Source organism: Fukomys damarensis, unplaced genomic scaffold, assembly GCF_012274545.1.
Source record: "Fukomys damarensis isolate Sample0158 unplaced genomic scaffold, DMR_v1.0_HiC HiC_scaffold_39, whole genome shotgun sequence".
Classification (NCBI taxonomy): Eukaryota; Metazoa; Chordata; class Mammalia; order Rodentia; family Bathyergidae; genus Fukomys; species Fukomys damarensis.
The window spans coordinates 39064583-39085635 of NW_022900951.1; the positions used below are offsets into that span (position 1 = coordinate 39064583).

A 21053-nucleotide genomic window follows, 5' to 3' on the forward strand; every position below is an offset into this window, starting at 1 on the left:
TTAGCCTCTACCCTGGACCTCCCCAACCCTCCTCTCCTACGACTCACTTTTTGTTTCTCCAGAATTTCTTTAGGATTTGTTCCCTCCATCCCCTCATTCAGTGGCTTTACTCTCAAATTTAAGAGCACTTCTTTCATCAATCTTTCTGGACACCTTTGCTCAGACAAGAAAGACCAGCGCTAAAGGATTTTTGTTTTGTTATCACTGTTGTATAGCTATAAAATTTTTGTTGTGTGGGGTGTTGTGGTGGCACCCACCTGTAATCCCAGCACTGGGGAGGCTGAGCCAGGAGGATCTTCATGAGTTCAAGGCCAGCATGAGCTACATAATGAGTTCAAGTCCAGCTTGAACTACAGAGCACTGTATCTCAAAAAAGAAAACAACACACATACAAAAAGAAACAAATTTTATTTCTACAGTTTGGGATTTTTTTTTTCTTCCAGTGCTGGGGATGAAAGGCAGGGCCTCACTAGGTACTGGTCAGCCACTGAGTTACCTCCTCAGCCTCTTTCTTTTCTTTCTTTCTTTCTTTCTTTCTTTCTTTCTTTCTTTCTTTCTTTCTTTCTTTCTTTCTATCAGGGATCGGACTTGGGACCTTGTTCTTGAGAGGCTGGCAGCAGTACCACTGAGCTAAATCCCCGGCTCCCTATCATATCATATCTACCATTTTATATGCCTTAGTTCTTCTTGAAAAAAGGCTGTAGACAGCTTATTGTGCCTGCACCATTTTCCTGAAGTTTTACTGAATACCTCCATAATGTTCTCACACAAAATATATTCTTAAACAACCCTGACTGCAGGTGGAGGGTTACAAATTAAATTACTACCAGCAGGCTGTTAAGCACCTGGGGTAGTAGTTTCGCTGTTACTCTATTCACCTATATTTGGTCAGTTTCTCTTAAAAGTTTTTATTACTGGACTTTATTTATCTAAATTCCTTATCAATTCATGCTTTACGGAAAACAAAATTACTTCTACTCCCCTCAATGAACATTTTTTTTGTGTGTGTGTGTGTTGTCCCCACCCCACCCCCTGGGATCGAACTCAAGGCCTTGCACTTGCCAGGCAGGTGTGGCCCTGCTGAACTACATCCCTGGCCCACAGTTCTGTTTCTTGGATGACCACAAGCCAGAAACTTCCCAGTCACGTTAAAACTAGAGACACTGAAAACATAGACATTTACTCAAAAGAATGAATAAAGATTCTAACATTGGTGGTGACGAAAGATTGCACTTTTTTTCTTTTTTTGAGAGTCTCACCACGGAGTTCAGAGTTCAGACTGGCCTTGAACTCACTATGTAGCCTAGGCTGGCCTCAAATTCTTGGCAATCCTCCTACCTCAGCCTCCCGAGTGCTGGGATCACAGGCGTGTCCCACCACACCTGACTTATGATTGCATTTCTAATGCAGAAATTATGTCCCTTTCCTCCAGTTGAACAATAAATGTGGGGCTATATTCAGCTCTAAGACTTACATTAATTTAACTCTTTAAAAATAGGTTAACCTTTCACGTAATTCAAAAATCAAAATAAAAGTATTGAGAAGTCTCACTCTCGTTGTGGTTCCTGTAAGCCCCGTTTCCTCTCCCATTCCCTACAGATAACTACTTCTACTTATTTCTTATGTATCTTTTTGTTTTGTTTTATTTTGTTTTGGGGACAGTCTCACTGTGTAGTTCAGGCTGGCCTTGAACTCATGAGGATCCTCCTGCCTCAGCCTTCCAAGTGCTGGGATTACAGGTGTGCACCATGATGCCTGGCAATTTCTTATATATCTTTTCCTCTTCTTTAGCAAATGCTTTCAAGCCAGTATGATGTATCTCCATTCTTCTCTCCCACAAAACACAGCATTCACTGCTCTTTACCTTTCTTATATAATAATCAAAAAACAAAAAACTTTGTGTGGGGGTGTGGGGAGGGGGGGAAGGTAGTTTAGGCAAAAAGAATAACTTTACAATAGAGAAACTTGTTAAACATTACCTCACCCAAGAGACCAAGGTCAATATCAATGGCAGCCAGTTGCTGGTCGTGGTGGCACATACCTGTAATCCCAGTACTCAGGAGGGTAAGGCAGAAGGATCCTTGAGTTCGAGGCCATCCTGAACTATGTAGTAAGCCCTGTCTCAAAAACACAACACAACACAAAATAAACAAAGAAAACAATGGTGATCAGCCACATTGTTCATATGTACCCTTGAGATGATGTGAAACTGTCACCATCAAGAGGCATGTCAGGAGATACGATGACTAAATGTGATGTAGTATTGTTTTTCTTTTAATTTTTCAAGTTCTGAGACAGGGTCTCACTATGTAGTCCTGACTGGCCTTACATTTGAGATCCTCCTGCCTCAGCCTCTCAAGTGCTAGGATTACAGGCATGCACCATTATGACTGGCTTGCTGTGGAATCCTAAAGGATATTGGAAAGGGAGAAGGACACTAGATTAAAAACTAAGAAGATTTGAATGATGTTCTTTAGTTAATAATATACGAATATTGGTTCATTTATTCTAACAACTGTATCATGCTAATGAAGGACATTAATAATAGGAGAAACTGGGCTTAGGGTATATGGTACTGTCTGGGCCATCTTCTAACTTTTTTGGTTAATCTGAAACTGTTCTAAAGATGTCTATTAAAATATAGTCTGCATTGAACATTTTTTAAATGTCATCTTGTGGCCTGTGCTACAGTTTAACTGTGAACTAGAAGTAGAATTGCTAGGTCATGTAATTCAACTTTGCTAGATACCATCAAATTGATCTTGAAATGCTTGTCCCAATTTTCATCTCCACCATCAGTGCATGAGGAATGTAATTGCCCCCTCTTTTTTCAATAATACATGCATCTTCATTTGGTTGTTATAATTTTCATGCTTTGATTTTTCTGCCAATGTGCTAGGTGAAAACCTGAAATAGTTGCTTTAACTTGCATTTCTGTGATTGCTGGTAAAAGCCACAATCTTTATTTTCCATTAGTGCTATCTCTTCTGTGTGCCTGCGTTCTTCTCTGTCCATGTTCCTATTTGCTGCATTTTCTGTTGTTATTTTTATTTTGTTCCTTGGACTTGTTTATATATTTAAGAATATTTGTGTGTGTGTGTCAAACAACTTTTCACATTCTTGATTTTAAACTTTTTTTTAGAAGGGACCAGGGCTGTGGCTGAGTAGTAGAGGGCTTGCTTAGCATAGATGAAGCCCTGGGTTCAATCCCCAGTGCTGCAAAAAATAACCTGAGTATGATGTCATGTGAGGCACTAAATTTAACAATGTTGATATAGATGGTGGCTGTGGTGGCGCGCACTTGTAATCCCAGCCCTCTGCTAGGCTGAGGCAGCATGACTGTGTGTTTGAGCTCCACCTGGGCAACCTAGCAACTTAGTGAGGCTTAAAAAAAGGGAAGGGGGTGGAGATGTAGCTCAGTGCAAGGGCTCTGGGTTCAATCCCCAGTAACACACACACACACAGAAATCAATGTCAAAGTTATTGTTTTTTCTTTGTGAAATGTACATTTTGTCGTTCCTTTAAGAAACCCATCCTATTGAAATCACAAAGCATTCTCCTATATTTCTATCTTAAAAAATAAAGTTTTTAAAGCAAAAACATTACAAAGCCTCTATAAATTAAAGTAGGCACATGAGCAGAATATCCAGAAATCAACCTACTTGCATATAGAAATTTGGTGTCTCAATACAGTGGAGGAAAGATGGACTTTTTAATAAATGGTCTTAATCTGTTAGCTATATCAGAAAAGATAAGTGGGATTTGATGTATTCCAAATAAATAAGAGATTTAAAATTAAAAATTTAAGTCAAGAAAAACAAAATATGGCAAGCTCGGAAAAAATACTTGCAAATTGTTTCGCATATAAGGTTTAATTCCTTTAATTATTTGCTTAAAAAATGGAGAACAAGAAGGTCATTGATTCCATAGAAAAATGGGAAAGAAAAATGAACACACATTTCAAGAAAAAGAAATGCAAATTGGCCTTAAGTGTATGAAAAGATGCTCAACCTACTGGTAATAAAAGAGATGAAAATTAAAGTTACACTAAGATATCATTTCTCATCTATCAGATTGGCAAAATTCAAAGGTTTAATAACACGCTGGCTGGAGCCTCCAGTACTATGTTGAATAGAAATGGTTAAAACGGACTCCCTGGTCTTGTTCCAAATGCACTCAGTATTTCTCCATTAAGTATGATGCTAGCTGTAGGCTTTTTGTAGAAATCCTTTCTGACATTCTGACAAGGTCTTGCTAAGTAGCCCAGGCTGGCTTTGAACTTGTGATCTTCCTAGCTTCAACTTCTGAAGTAGGTGGAATTAGATGTGTGCCCCATGATGCTGGGCTCTTCTTAGGTTTACTGAGTACTTGATTGGGGGTTCTTCCTGTCCCAATCAAAGGAGTGAGGTGTGTGCTTTGATATTTTTTGGAGACAGGGTCTGGCTACATAGCCCAGGCTGGCCTTGAACTCACAGTGATTCTTCTGCCTCAGCCTCCAGAGTACTGGGATTACAGGCATGTGCCACCACACCTGGCTAGCCTTCTATTTCTGTGGATACTGAATCCTTTAAAAGCTTTCTAATTCAGCTTTTACAAACTCTGAGATAGATTTATGAAACTGCAAAACATCACAGTAGCAAAAAAATCCACAAAGCTTTCAAAGAAAATAAAAAATGGCTACTCAGAAAATTTCCAAGCCTGCCTGAGGGCATGAAACATCAGATAGTAAGATACTAGAACACAATGAAGTAATGTCTTTAAAATTACAAAGGGAGGCCTGGGCATTGTGGCACAAGCCTGTAATCCTAGTACTCAGGAGGCTGAGACAGGAGGACTGCTGTAAGTTCTAGGCCATCCTGGGCTATATAGTGAGACATTTTCTAAAAGAAAAAAATTACACAAAGGTACAAAATCCCAATGATAAATGTAACTGTGTTGTTTGCTTTAAATGTACCAATAAACTTAGTGGAAAAAATTACAAGGGGAAAATATTGTCAGTCTGTTCTTTGCTTGTATCCTCCTGCCTCAGCCACCCAAGTTTTGGAATTACAGGCATGAGCCACCACACCTGGTCTATCAAGTTGTATGAGAAACAGATATCTTACCACACAAAGAAGTGGGATGTTTATCTCCCACAGCTGGTAAGAATTTTTGTTTGTTTTTTGAGATAGACTCTCACTATATAGTTCAGGCTGGCCTTGAACTAGTTGCAATCCTTCTGCCTCAGCCTCCCAAACACTGGGAGTACAGGTGTGTACCACCATGCCTGGGTCATTTGGTAAGAATTTCTCAAGAAAATAGTTTAACCAAAAATTATAAATAATCCAAGACAATATGAGCTATAAGAATCAGCAGTCTGTCCCAGATTGGGGGTGGGCAGAAGGATTAAAAAAATTAAAAGGGATAAGGGCTTAGTTCAATTGTAAAGCACTCCCTTAGCATGTGTAAGGCCATGGATTTGATGCCTAGAGAATTCTCCATTGAACAGTGAACTTTTGTAAACATTTCCTTTTCCATGGATCTAATCCCACTACTTGATTCTACACAGAATGATACTTATATAAAATCACAGTGTGAATTCCTTTTTTCTCCTAATGTGTGATTACTGATAACATTTGGGTTTATTTGTGGCATCATTCATTGATTAATTGATTGGTTGATTGAGACAGGGACTTCCTATGTAGTTCAGGCTGGCCTTAAACTCACTATGTAGTCCAAGCTGGCCTCAAACTCATGGTGATCCTCCTGCCTCAGCCTTCCGAATACTGGGACTACAGGCGTGCACCACCACACCTGGTCAGCAACTTTTAAAAAGTTACTTATCCTGTCTTCTCCTGTGTTTCTTTCTTCTCCCTTTCCTGTTTTCATGTAGATTGGGCTGCTTGCTGTATGTTGGAAATATATTTGTTCACAATTGATAGTAACGCATTTAAGGACTGCCCTTAACATGCATGCAGATTCATCTTAAAATATGCGGTGAACCAATGTTTTGGAACTATGCAAAGGTTAACACAACTCCAAATATTTCAGTTCTACCTTTGTTTGAACGCCTTCCCATGACACACACACACCGCAGTAGACCTAACTACCGCTTCACACATGCAGTTGCAGTACTATTTTGGCTTAGGTTTACTCATTGCAGTGGAGACTGTTGGCGCCTCACCCAGTCCCTTCCTTTTCCTTAACAGTGCTGAGGATGGAAACTTGGGCCTCAAGCATGCAAGGCAAGTGTTTTACCAGAGCCCACTGGGCCAGTGCCCCCATGGCCAGCACACCCATGGCCAGCTCTAGGCCTGGGTACTGAACATCTACACTGTCCTCCTGAGAATTGCTGTTGTAAGGACAGGGCCTCCCTGGCTGGGAGGTCAACCACCCCAGACCTCGAGGGCACACTAGCCAATGCCTAACTGATATGGGGAGGCAAAAAGCCAGCCCCCTGGCCACAAGGGGAGACAACTCAGGGATCCTTGCATTAGATGTCTATGACAGCTGTATTTATTACTGATGCAGTGGCTTAAAGCAGCATGATTTTACTATTTTATATAAGCCTGGAGGTAGGACATATGGCATGGGTTATACTGGGCTAACATTTAGGTGTCTGCGGGTATAGTGGTGCACATCTGTAATCCCAGCACTCTGCAGGCTGAGGCAGGAGGTGATCACTATGAGTTTGAGGCCAGTCTGGGATAGACAGTGAGTTCAAGACCAGCCCAAACTACAATGCAAGACTCTGTCACAATCAATCACCCAATCCAGATGTCAACAGAGCTGCAGCCCTTTCTGGAGGAAGAGGAGAGTCTGCTTTCTTGCTTTGTCCAGCTCTGAGGCCACCAATGTTGAATTTCTTGGCTCATGGCCCCTTCCTACATTGCCAAGGCCTGCAACACCGTCTCTGACCATTTGTCTGTAGTCTCATCTCTTTCTCTTCAGCCTCCTTCTTGCTCTTTGAAAGACTTTTGAATTTACATTGGGCCCACAATTATAATCCAAAGTAATCTCTCTTGTTTTGTTTTGTTTTTTGGTACCGGGATTGAATAAAATAATCTTTTGAGGTTAGCTGATCAGTATCTTTAATTCCATCTGCAACCTCGATTCCCTTTGCCATGTAACTAACATATTCACAGGTTTAGGGGATCAGGACATGGGCATCTTTCAGGGCCATTATCCCGCCAACCACTGTGCTTTTTAGGTCCAAGTGCTATTCACAGGATCAAGGCAAGGCTAGACCCAGCCAAACACAAAGAAAGGGACCTATAGGATGTGTGTCCTCATTCATTAGTAGACAGTATCATAATAATGTGTAAAACTTTGCAGGAATTTAATAAATCGGTACTACAAGGATGTAAAAAGCTAAATTCACACCTACCATAATAGGAAGTACAAATCACTTATTATAAAAGAAAGTCTAATAAATATGATTGTAGTAAATACCAAGAAAAATAACTAATATAGTTGAAACTTCTCTTGGGGAAAAAGCTACTACATTGGAGAAGATGTGGAGCAAAGAAATTTTTCTTTTCTCTAGCTTTATAATCCGTTTTGACTTCTTGAACTATATCCATTATTTTTGGGTTTTTTTGGTACCAGGGATTAAATTCAGGAACTTGCACTTGTGAGGCAGGCATGGTGCCACTGACCTAAATCCCCAGCCCTATCTATTGTTTTTTGATATAGACATTTTTTTTTTAAATTTCAAAGCCCAGAATGGTGGCATATGCTTCTAACCCCAAGGCTGAGGCAGGAGGATTGCAAGTTCAAATTCAGTATGCACAACTTAAGACGTTATCTCAAAAATATCTTGGTACTGGAGCTTGAACCCAACCCAGGATCTTCAGACTGACCTGTTTTCTCATTCCTTTTTTTTTTTTTCCTTGTGTGTGTGCAACAAGGTCTCACTATGTAGTTCGGGTTGGTCTTGAACTCACTATGTAGCCCAGGCTGGCAAACTACTGATGATCCTTCTGCCTCAGCCTCCCAAGTGCTGAGATTACAGGTGTGTGCCACCACACCTGGCTTTCAACATTTTTTAAAGTTAAAAAATGGGCTGGGGATGTAGTTCAGCGTAAAGGCCCTTGGTTTAATTTCCAGTACCATAAAAAATTCAATAAATGAAAAGTAAAATCCCCATAAAATAGTAACCATGCACATTTTAAATTCGTATCATTGGTTCTAAAAAAGTTTTTTAAAATATAAAATTAAGTCTATGTAAAGCCTTTAGATAGTATAAAAATGTTGAAAGTACAAAATTAAAATCTTGTACACCAACCCCTCAGATAAAATCACAGAGATCATTTACTTGCACTTATGCTCACACAACTGGGTATTTTTTTTTTTAAATAAGATCACAGTTTGTAACCCAAATTTTTTCTTCTTTGAGATAGAGTCTCGCTACGGAATCCAGGCTGGCCTCATATTGGCAGCAATCCGCCTACCTCAGCTTCCTGAGTGCTGCAATTACAGGCATGTGCCACCATGCCTGGCTGTAACCTGTTTTTATCACTAACATGTTAATATATTTCTAGGCCAATTTATATAACTGTACATTGTATGTAATTGTATAGAATGCCATCATTTGATTACACCATTAACTAGAAATTTAAATTCAGGAGGGAAGAGGTACCCTATTGTATTTATCTTTCATTACAGAGATTTGGGTGGTATTACCTAACATCTGAAAAAAACAAACAAACAAAACAAAATATTGGTAGTACTGGATGGAACCCAGGACCTCATGCATACTTGTACGAGGCAGGTGCTCTACCACTGAACTGCGCTGTAGTGAACCTATAGCACTGTGTCACAGTGGGCTGTATCATTGAAAGCTCTAAAAGGTTCACCATCACTGCCCTAAAGTATACATTTCAACTAATAAAGGAAACCTTTACACTGATTTATTTTTCTATAAAGAACATATTTCATCTGTATTGTATCTGAAATAAGAAAAAGCACTAAAATCATTATTTTTGTGAAGAGGGATAGGGAGAACTGTAAGAATAAAAAAATCAGTCAAAACGTTCCTAAATATCTTCCAATGCCTACACCACAGAAGTAGCTATGTTTTATACAGTCCAGTTTTAATAAATCTTGCAAGCAGCCTTCATGCCCTGAAACAGTTTTTAAAAATCTTTATTTCAGACAAAAGCAGGCTCTCTAAACTCTTCCCTGCAACCAAGTGCCACCACGTCATTCTTGATGGAGCCTTGGATTCACTCACTGGCCTGCTCTACAGGGAAGAATAGTTTCCTATCGGCAGACCCCAAATCTAGCACAGCAAATGCATTTCACAAACTGGTTCACACATTAACCAAATGTCTACTGAGAGCAAAGCACTATACAGGCTGAACATCCATAACGGAAAAATCCAAAACTAAAAATCCAAATAAATAATTACACACCTCATGGGATGGGTCATGGTCAAAGTGCAGATGCACAACATAGTTTATTCAGCACCCCTGAAGAGGGAAAACCTTGCCCAGCCTCCTTACCTATAATACACAAGCTTTGTTTCATGTATATATGTTAAAGTATTACATAAAATTACCTTGATGCTAGTGTATAAAACATAAATGAATTTTGTGTTTAGATGTGGGTCCTACCCCCAAGATATCTCATTATATATATGCAAATATTCCAAAATCTGAAAGACCTGAAATCTGAAAAACTTTGATCCTAAGCATTTCAGATAAGGGAAATTTCTAAAAGCACTATGTGCTTTAGAAGTTAGAGGATGACAACATGCAACTGCCACGAGCAGCATCAACCTATGAGAGAAACAGCACAGGCAGGGCAAAGAATGATAGGACAGGAAGGAGAATCCTGGCAATGTTTCGCAATTGCATACAAATATTTTCAAATATTACAAGATACTTAGAAATATATGGGTAGGGGGGTTACGGGTATAGATCAGTGGTAGAGCACTTGCCTAGTATCTGTGAGGCCCTGGATTCCACTCCCAGCACTACAAAAACAAAAAGAAACAAATGAACAAAAGCTTGTAAAGAGAAAAAAGAAATGTACAGCAAAAATGAAGTGCTAGGTTTTCTTCTTCTGTTTCCATTTGAATATTTGGACTCTAAAAGTAGTTACTTCTAGTACTCATTTGCCACTAAGTCAAGTTCACATGCCAGGCTCTCCTAGGTATCTCTTTTCCTCTCCCCTCCCTCCTTTTGTGGTATTGGGGATCAAACCTAGGCTCCCCACGGAGCTATACCCCCAGCCTTTTAATTATTCACATAAGAATATATTAGTGTTTATTTAGTCGAAAGATTGAGGGCAGGCATTTTTGTGTCCCTCAATTTCCTAGTGTCTCATGCAAAGAACACACTATAAATGTTTTTCAAAATGAACAAACTGAGCCAGCTACGAGAGGGCTCTAAAATAGTTTCTTGCTGTATCAGGTCACACAGGTGTGGCGCACAGAAGCATAGCTCAAGTCCCACCTGATATGACCTGACCATACTCATGAATATTTGTTCCTTTTCATTCCACAGTCATGAAAAAGCTTAGCAAGGTAGAAACACAGAAATGTGCAAAACAGGAAAAGCAGATATTGATAAGCAAAGTCACTTCATATTAAGAAAGTCAGGGTTTTATTTAGCTTATATCTGAGGTTCTAATGAGAACAAAAGAAGAAATCAAAGATGGATCCTACATTCAATTTTAAGGAGGCTCAGGAAAATGAAAGCACAAAGCCTGTAACCAATCTTCAAAGTATGAAATGTCACGTTTATAACACACAATATATATGTACTCTGGGGACTTCCTAGGAAATGAAGGTGGTCTCAATACAGTAACTACAGACTGAGACTTTCTAATCTGAAGACTCCAATCCACGTTGTTCTGCTCTGTTTCTTAATTCCAACCTAAAATTCTAGGAATAAAATTAATAATCTGGAAAGATTTGGGAGGTAAAAAGACTGAGAGAGTATGATGTCGGCCCCGAGAAACAGGTAAATTGGCTTAGTGCTCAAGAAACATAACACTACCAAAAGCCTGGAAACCACAGTGCTTAATCTAGGACTCAGTCAAGAAGACAATCTCTTTTAGCTACAATTTCATGATTACATACAAAACCAATTCTTCAGACAGTAAGAAGAGGTCAAAATAATTATTAGGTTAGGATTTGTAGAAATAAAAAAAGAGGTACTATCAGAGTTAAAATGCATCAATGATCCAACTATATGTATGTCCAAAATTAGTTCTGCCCAGGCTTCCAGGGTAAATAAATACAAAAATCAGAAGGTAATATATGAGAAGATATTTTTAAAACCACTGATGGCAAAAAAGGAAAAAGAGCTTTAGATATGTTGAAGTATTTCCTTAGAAGAGCCCTTTTTTGAAAAGTAGTGTTATAATATAAGCCAGGGAAGAAATGCAGGGTGAAAACAACCTAAGGACTGGTATTACATCAGTAAAATCTATTTAATATCTTTAATAATTCTATTATTTCTAACGCCTTTCACAAAAGGGCATTACAGCTCTTCAAGTTTATTTCAAACACATCTTTAAAAAAAAGTCAGCCCTACTACTGAAGCTGTGTTATTATTATTATTATTATTTTGGGTTTTTTTTGGTACTAGGGATTGAACTCAGGGCCTTGCACTTGAGGCAGGCGCAGTACCACTGAGCTAAATCCCCAGCCTGACAATTATTTTTTATTTTTTGAGATAGAGTCTCACTATGTATTTCAAGCTGGACTTGAACTTATTAAGTAGTCCAGGCTTTGAACCTGCAGTGATCCTCCTGCCTGCTTCCCAAGTGCTAGAATTACAGGCATGTGCCACCACGCCCGGCTATAAGACAAATTTTTTAACTATTGGCACTATACTATGAAGCACAATGAACATCTTATTTAAATATAAAAGGATAATATTGCACTGGGAGATCCAATAGATTTTTTTTCTCATATCCATATCTAATAGTGACATCTTACTGGTTACTTTTTAAACAGATGCAAATTTTGAAAAAAACGCCAAAAGCCATGTTTTGCTCAAGAATACTATGTTCAAATATCACACAGGTTGTTTTACAGCAGATACTCATTTGCCAAGCTTCAGATGGCAAAATGCTAGTCGTGAATTTGGTATTGTCCAGCGAGTTGTTTCTCCTTGCTCTGGAGATTCTGGTGGCCTGCGCAGCTGAGAGGACACCCTGCTGCCGTTCTCTTCTCACAGCTGGATCCACTAGGAAGGATCATTCATGTCCTTAAGATGCAAGGCCGAGCAAAAATCCTCCCACAAATCCACTGGATATCACAATGTTCTGTTTGATAAATTCTGTTGCCTGAAAAACAAAGTAGGTTGAAAGAAAAGTACTCTTTTATTATGCTCAAATAATGGATGAACCTTGAAAATATTATTTTGAATGAAGACAGATATAAAAGGATAAGTATATGATTCTACTTAAGGAATAATTAAACTCACAGAAAGTAGAATTGGGGTTATAAAGGGATGGCAAGCGGGGGAATTAGTATTTAATCATGAGAATTAGTATTTAATGTGAATAGAGTTCATTTGAAATGAAAAAAGTTCTGCAAATGGATAGTAGTAAGGACTGCACAAAAGTGTGAATGAGCTGGGTGTGGTGATACATGTGTGTAACCTCAGTCATCTGGGAGACTGAGACAGGAGGATCAAAAGTTTGAGTTCAGCTTGGTGACTTAGCAACTTAGTGAGACCCTATTTCAAAATAAAAAATAAAAAGGGATGGGGACAGCTTAGAGCTAAAGCCCTGGGTTCAATTCCTGGTACTAAAAAAAACAGTGTGAACATACTTAAATGCCACTGAACTATACACATAAAAAGGTTAAAGTGATAAGTTTTATATTATAAATATATTTTACCACAAAAAGATACAAAATTTTAAAAAATTCTCTTTATTGAACCAAGCTAAGTAAGATTCTTAGTTTTTTGTTCTTATTTTATTTTTTGAGATAAGGTCTTGCTAAGTAGTTTAAACTGGCCTTGAACTAATGAAGATCCTCGTCTCAGCCTCCCAAGTGCTAGGAATACAGGTGTGTACCACCACCATGGCTGGCAATATTCCTAGACATCTTAATTCAATAAATAGTCAGGAAAACTTCTGGTGTTCCTACAACTGCTGGTGCCAAACACAATGCAAAATCCCAGAACTGTGGGTTCCATGCTAAGGAGCCTAGAGCCCATAGCCAGGCCCTTGTAAGCTCCTGGGCTTCTGAGGTACTAGGTGTCTGGGCAGCAAGGGCAACAGAGGGAAAAAGAAATGGTCAATTCATCAAGCTCTTAAAACAGATTATTTTATAAATTGCCATAGCAGTAACAATGGTCTCTATTTAACAATTAAGTCTCTATTTATTCAGTAAGAAACAAATTGTACAAGATTTTTAAAAAATCACTTTGACAAAATGATTAACCAAAGAAAATCATGAGAAAGCCATCAGAAAAAGCGAGACTGTGGGATGTTATGTCTGATGCTTCAAAAATGTCAGCGCTGTACAAGATGGGGGGAAAAATCTCCCAAAACAAAAAACAGATGAGTGGACTGTTGAACAGCAATGCAAACTCCAGAGACATGACAAACAAATGCAACACATAATTTTTGACTGAGGAAAAAAAGTCATAAAATATTATTGTTTATGCTAGATTTTTTTGATTAATGATGATATTTGTGATGGGCATGATGGCACATGCCTGTAATCCCAGCACTTGGGAGGCTGAGGCAAGAGGACGGCCAAGAGTTTTAGACCAGCCTGGACTACACAGTGAGTTCAAGGCCAACCTGGACTCCAAGAAAGAAAAACAATGCTATTTGCAGTTAGGACACAGATGCTGAGGTTTTTAGGGGTCATAGCATATTTGGCAAAAAAGACAAAAAAGATACAAATCTCATCCACACACAGATAAAGCAAATGTACCAAAATGGGAGGAATTTGGTAACAGGCAAAGGATGATTGGGCATTCCTTTTTGTCTTTCAGTTTTTCAGCTGGCTTAAAAATTGTCAAAATAAAAAGCTGGAAGAGGTGAAAGGATAAAAAAGCAAAGGCAAAGGACCATTCAATTCTAAATAGAGTATAAGAAAAATGAAAGATAAAATACATACAAAATGTTAATAAAATGAATACATCATATTAATAAAATATTTTCAAACTATTCTATCTCATGAAAAATGATGACTTTTACTATATCTAATGTATATACTCTACATTTATAAAAATAAAAACCTTGGAAGAATAAAGCTATCATAAGATTAAAATGGGTGGGAGATAAGCAGAGTAATCTACGTTTACCACCAAAAAATAATGACTGATATAAATGATGGTTTGATGATTTTTACCTAACATTCTAGATATACGACAAAAACACATTTTTTAAAAAAAGATAATCTTTAGACACATTTTCTACTGAGAATAAGTAACAAAAAAGGGGGCCCAAACTGTATTGTCTTACTTCTTCGATTACATTGTTGATTTCAGGTGCTGCTTTATTTGCTCGTTTCTTAATCTGTCTTTTTGCTTTGTTTACATCTTTTTCAACTCTCTTCCAGTCAATCTGCACATAGCCACTGTGACTGGCAATCTGTAAAAATGTAATAAAAATGGCTATTCATGTAATCCCAGATTGTATGTACATTTAAATTTCACAAAACCCATTCAAGTCATAAGAAATTGTTATTTGTTGAGCAATTTATTCATTTGACGTGTACTATACACTGACATTGTACCCAGCACTGGAGGAGAGACATAACACCCCCCCCAACCCCGCCCCCAGCTTTGGCTCAGTCAGGGAGAAGACATTAACTATCCAAATATTCAAATTATATAGCTAATAAAAAGTGTCTTTTAATACAACAGATGCGTAATGACTAAGGATCAGAAGCCAATCAGATCACTAAAGAAATCTCCAGTAGCAGCCAGGCATGGTGGAACATGCCTGTAATCCCAGCACTCAGGCAGGCTGAGGCAGGAGGACTGCCCAGCCTGGGCAACTCAGCAAGATTGTCTCAAAATAAAAAGTAAAAAAAGGGCTGGGGATGTAGCCCAATATGAATGAAGACCCAGGGCTCAATCCCTAGTACCCCAAGGGAAAAAAAAAAAAAGAATCTAAAATAGCCTAACAAAGACCCTTTTTACTAAGTCTTTTGCAGTGTTGGGGATTGAACCCAGGGCCTATTGCATACTAGGCAGATACTCTAGACCTGAGCTACATGCTCAGCCTCTTTCATTTTTTATTTTGAGACATGGTCTCAGTAAGTTGCTCAGGCTGGCCTCAAACTTTTGATCCTTCTGCCTCAGCCTTCAGAATAGCTGGGACTATAGGTGAGTGCTGCTGTGCTCCACTTAACTCTGACTCCTTAAATTGAGAATACTTTTTGGTAATTACTTTGGAAAGTAGAACATAAAAGAAATATGCTCGATACAAGTTTTATGCCATAATCCTTTTAATAAAACTATGGTTAAATGCCTATTAATCCTAAGAAAACCTGTTATATGATGCTGCTGAGACACTGCAAAATCTGAAAAGAAACAATAGCATGCAGTAAATGAATGCCTTCAGATACTAAAATCAGAGCCAGGTGTGGTAGTGCATGCCTGTAATCCCAGAACTCTTGGGAGGCTGAGGCAGGACCATTGCAAGTCTGAGCTCAGCATAGGCAACTAAGCAAGACTCTGTCTCAAACAACAAAAATCTGATTTTAAATAAGTTGACTGGAAATCTTAGGTTTTGTTTTTTGTGTGAATAACTCCACAGAATAAAGTTTAGTGCATTTCTTCCTGTATTTATTCACTTATTATCACTTCAAACTCCGGTCTCAGCAAAATAAAAAGGCAATCAAAAGGCAAGTGAAAACTTTTTATGATAGTATTGACAGCAATTTAGATCACAAGCACTAATGTGATAATGAACCTTAGGGAAAGGGACCTTCTCTACATATAAATGGAAAAGACTTCTGACTTACTTATACTGAATAATCAAACTAGTTCATTATTTTGAAGCTTTGGCAGAATTTAACATTTTTCTGATACTCAGCGTGTCTTCTTAATCCAAAGCTTGTGAAAAGTAAAGATTTTATGTATGTACATAGTTTTATTTTTTGGTTAAAACAACCCCCAAAGTATCTATGCCACCACTCATTGGCAATCCCAATTCAACTGTCACTTTCAAGACTTAACATTTTAAATTCTATGAAGTTTTTCTAAAAAGTCAATCTTTGTACCATGAGTTATACTAGTACTGAAATAACTGAAAATCATAATAATATGCCCTAAGTTGACCACTTATTTACCCTCCTAATCCCCAATAAACAAATAAAGGATGCCATTTAATGAGACAGTTAAACAATCTTCCACAAATTAAGTTTATATACAAATACATAAAATTTTTTAAAGTATATTTTTGAAACTATGTAGCCCAGGCTGGCCTTGAACTCAGCAATCCACCTGCCTCAGCCTGAGTACTGGGATTACAGGCGTGTGCCACCATGCCCTGCTAAGAAAAATTTTTACATAGCCATTTGTCATTAAAAATTAATATATCTGGGATTATCTGGGATAAAATTTTTGTAGAATTTGCTTTTATTTATTTGTGTGTGTGGCACCAGGGATGAACCCAAGGATGCTCCACCACTGAAGTACATCCCAACCCCTTACCACTCTTTTCTTTTGTGATCGGGGGACAGAATTCAGGGCCCTCACACTGAGCTACATCCCCAACTCCTTTTAAAATATTTTCATTTTAAGACAGGGTCTTGCTAAGTCACTAAGCTGCCCAGGCTAGGCTTCAACCCATTCTCCTGCCTCAGCCTCCCAAGAAAGATTTTGCAGAGTTTAAGAATCCTTTATGCTTTTGGGTAAAATGTCAAAGAGTTTGCAGGGAAAGTAAAAAACCTTGAGATGCTGTGGACATAAATGTCTCCCTGGGCCTGCCTTCCTCACCTCCCAGAAGTCAGAACATTTTCCTTCTGCTCTCTCAGCACTACACACACCCTTCCAGCTCAGGACTGATCAGGTCATTAAAGCTATCTCTCCTAGTGGACTGTGAATCCCTACGTCCCAGAATCTTGAAAAATGTCAGGTGAATAGATGAATGAGACATACTGAATGAATAATGATAAAGACGGGGAATAAATACTAAATCCTCAAAGCTGTACTAACCAGCCTGGCTTAATAAGACTAACTATGCGCCTGGGTTGGATTAAACAAAAGGACCCTATCGTGTCTACTGGTGAGTGAATGATCTCTGATGCTGACGTGACCCACTACTTAACAGATTTCTTTGAAAAGTTCACTGCTATCTTCTCTTCAAGGCAAATGTGATCAAGCTGAAGGATACTAGCTCAAATTGAGCAGCGTGCTGAAGCACAGAGATGACCAAGTTAAGCAATCTGTTCCCAGTGGGATCCAGCAATAGACAACCTAACTGACAAGTACCCCCTAAGAACTGACCATACAGGATGGCACACACCTGTAATTCTGGCTGCTTGGGAGGCTGAGGCAGGAGGATTACAAGTTTGAGGACAGCTTGGGCAACTTAATGAGACCCTGTTTGAAATAAAATTTTTAAAAAGGGCTGGGGCATATAGCTCAATGGTACAGCACTTGTCCAGCATGTGCCAAGGCCGTCAGTTCTATCCCCAGTGACACAAGAACAACAACCTTGACCATACAGGACTTATTTCAGTCTGGTCCACCAGAAATCAGTTGAGTAATTCAATGGAAATGTAAACCAACAGAATGATAAGGACACAGGATAGCGATGACTGCTTTTTAAACAGTGACTCTCCTATAACACTAAAATATTTAATGAATTAGGTAGTCTTCATTAGAGTAAAAACTTTCAGGTAATGATTCATATCTGCTTAAAAACTATAAATAGATGGGATCTAACTGGGCTGTTTCATTGGGAAAATTCCCCTACTCCCAACAACAAATCATTAGATCATTTGTCTTGGACTGGGTCACAGTTCCCAGAGAAAGGAAAGTTCCATCACACATTAAGAGGATTCCATAACTTTTCAGTGCCTAATTCTGAAATATGAACAGACAACCAAGATCATCAGGTAAGGAGGAAAGCCTTTAACACAAAAATTAGACACCTAGCTGAATCTATGCATCTCTCTCTCTCTGCAAGCACACACACACACACACACACACACACACACACACACACACGCACAGAGGAACAGAGACTACGTAGAAATAGGTTTAAAAATAAAACAAGGCTGGGAGTGTAGCTTAGAGGTAGTCTTGCCTGACATTTGCCAAGACTCTGGGTTTGGTCCCCAGAACCCTTACCTACCTACCTAAATAAATAAGAAAAATACAAACAGGGCTGGGGATTTAGCTCAGAGGTACCGCCACCTGCCTCCCAAGGGCAAGGTCCCAAGTTTGATCCCCAGTACCAAAAACAAAACAAAACAAACCCAGAAACTATACACACTAAGGTCCAGGAATTAGAATTACTTTAGACTTTTAACAGAAACACTGGAAGTCAGAAGACAATGGAGCAATAGCTAAACCCAGCTAAACTATTAGTCAAATGTGAAAGGAAAACAAATTTTCAGACATATAAGGTCTCAAAAATTATACCACCCATGCTCGTTTTCTTCAGAAGTTACTGAAGGATGTATCATATCAAAACAAGAGAACAGATCAAGAAGATAATGAGGTATAGGAACCAACTCGAGAGAAAGGCAAAGGGAATATCCAGATTGGTACAGAAGGAAGATCCTAAGATATGAGCCATACACCAGACAAGCAGGATAGAGGACTCTGGGATAACTCTGTCCAGAAGATTAAAGTGACACACTGTCTGATGCATATGACCACGAGAAAATCTAGATAACTTGTAGTTGTCTAGGAAATAATCTCAAACTTTCCACTAGAAATAGTAGCCCAAACCTGCCAAACATGGTCAAAGACATAAATTCAGAGATTCAAGAAGCTGGTCATAGGGGTGTATGCTTGTAATCCCAGCACTCTGGGAGGCTGAGGCAGGAGGATCATAAGTTCAAGCACACCCTGAGCAACATAGCAATTTAGCTGAGACCATGTCTCAAAATAAAAGGGCTGGAGATATATGTAGCTCAGACTGAAGGCCCTAGATTCAATACAAAGTACCACTTCCTCACCCCTCCTAGCCACAAAATTCAGTGACTAAAAAGATCTAATACAATTATAAAATAACAAAGAATCACTGGGCATGGTGGCATACACCTGTAATTCCAGCACTCAAGAGGCTGAGGCAGGAGGACTGCTGTGAGTTCAAGACCAGCCTGGCCTACATAGTGAGTTCCAGGTTAGTCTCAACTACATAGTGAGACCCTGTCTCAAAAAAACAAAAGCAAAATAAAAAAAAATTTTTTTTTAAAATAACAACAGAGAGCATTCAGGTATATGAGATAGGGGAGAGGTATAGGAGGGAAAGCATAGTTCAATAAATGATAGCTAAATTTTCATATTCTATAATGGGAAAACAACAGTTACTACTTAAAACTGAAAAGTCAAGAAATGCCCAATTAGGGCTGGGGATTTAGCTCAGTGGTGCTGTGGATGCTTCGCAAGTGCAAGGTCCTGAGTTTGAGCCCTGGTGGTGGTGGTGGGGAATGGCCAATTAATTTGTTTAGGGAAAAAGAGAATCAGAGTTAAAAGAGGCTGTCCCAAGGTTGGGGAAAATGAGAGGAGAGAGGGAGGCAGAAGATTATTCTTTTCTGTAACATGCCTTGTACAAGTATTTGACCCTATGAATTATGTGCATGGATAATTTTAAAATAAAAACCAAAAGATTTATACACCATTGTCCATTGTTTTTTTGGTTTTTTTTTTTTTTTGGCCAGTTTTTTAAGTCAAGAGAAGCAGTGGGAATAGAGAAGGAACAAAGAAATCTGTAACTGGCTGTGATCAATTAGTTGTAAATACCACTGCACTTGTTTAAGATGGCAGTATGATAAATATTGTATCATTACTAGAAAAGCTTTAAGCTCTGAGTAAACTAGTATTTATCTCTAAATATAAGTAAAGGTTATAAAAATATGGAAGTGGGCCTAAAGAATATGGGCAATTAGCTTAAAAGCCATGTGTTTCTCTATTTCCTTGTTCATGCTCCTTTTACTGAGTTTTTAAGGCTAGTTATGGGAAAAGGTAGCTTGAGGCAGAGAGGATGCTGTGTTCTTCTGTCTTGGAGACTTCAAAGAATATAGGGACTACACAGGAACAAATAGGAGGTGGCAATGGCAAAACATGGGTTTTAATGGTGTGTACTAAGTGGGCTGAAATGGGCTTCTGAAAAACTGACATGCAGAGCAGATTAAAACATACAATTTTCTCTATTCTGTGAACATTTTAGGAGGCTCTACTTCAGGCTGGTACCCTTTTGCAATGAACAGAATTGACAACTGAGTTTTCAAAATAGCTAGAGAAATATGTTGTTGATTCTATCACAAACCCAAGTCAAAATCAGCTTAAGTAAGATTCTCTTTTTACAAACACTGGCATAGTCATCCAAAGGACTAAATTTAGATATTAATTATATTCTTTTTAACTTCTTACCACAAGAAGTAATTACTCCTAATGACATCATTAAAAGAAAGAAAAAGGGGTGTTTAGTACAGGATGCAAAATCGGTGCTTGTCCCTTTGTGCTTAGGCATCTAACCTGGTTATTACAGGATCAATGGTTTAGCAACTGAAGTCAGACTCTGGTTGCTATGAACATCAATCATTTTTAAAATCTGGTATAACTGACAGTATTCTGATCTTTAAAACTGTTGCTAATGTTCACTCCCAGAAATTTTAAAATTTTGGGATTTACTATATTTGATCTTCAGAGAATACTTTTGGAAAAATATATGGCAAACAGACATGAATATCAGATAATATCCCAATAAACATTCTCTAATAGCCCTGTATTTTCAGACTTTATACTTGGAGATGAACAAATTTAAAATTTTAATCCACCTGCCCTCAGAAACAGGATTATGGGGCTGAGGATTTAGCTCAGTGGTTCTACTGCCTGCCTTGCAAGCACAAGGTCCCGAGTTCGATCCCCAGTACCAAAAAAAAAAAAAAAAAAAAAAAAAAA

At 38.5% G+C, this 21053-nt stretch overlaps 1 protein-coding gene across 2 annotated transcripts in view; it reads right to left on the reverse strand.

Moving 5' to 3' along the window:
• Nucleotides 1-11639: 11639 nt before the first annotated feature.
• The window catches only part of Fundc1 (FUN14 domain containing 1), a 14223-nt gene continuing 4809 nt past the window's right edge, over nucleotides 11640-21053 (reverse strand). Inside the window, exons 4-5 of one of the 2 annotated variants that reach the window (XM_010614073.3) lie at nucleotides 14425-14553; nucleotides 11640-12282 (exon numbers count right to left, since the gene is read on the reverse strand). In XM_010614073.3, coding sequence (XP_010612375.1) covers nucleotides 12205-12282; nucleotides 14425-14553 — 207 coding nt within the window. In that variant the 3' untranslated portion in view covers nucleotides 11640-12204. The remainder of the gene's footprint in view (nucleotides 12283-14424; nucleotides 14554-21053) is intronic. The other variant, XM_019206064.2, reaches the window with a different exon arrangement.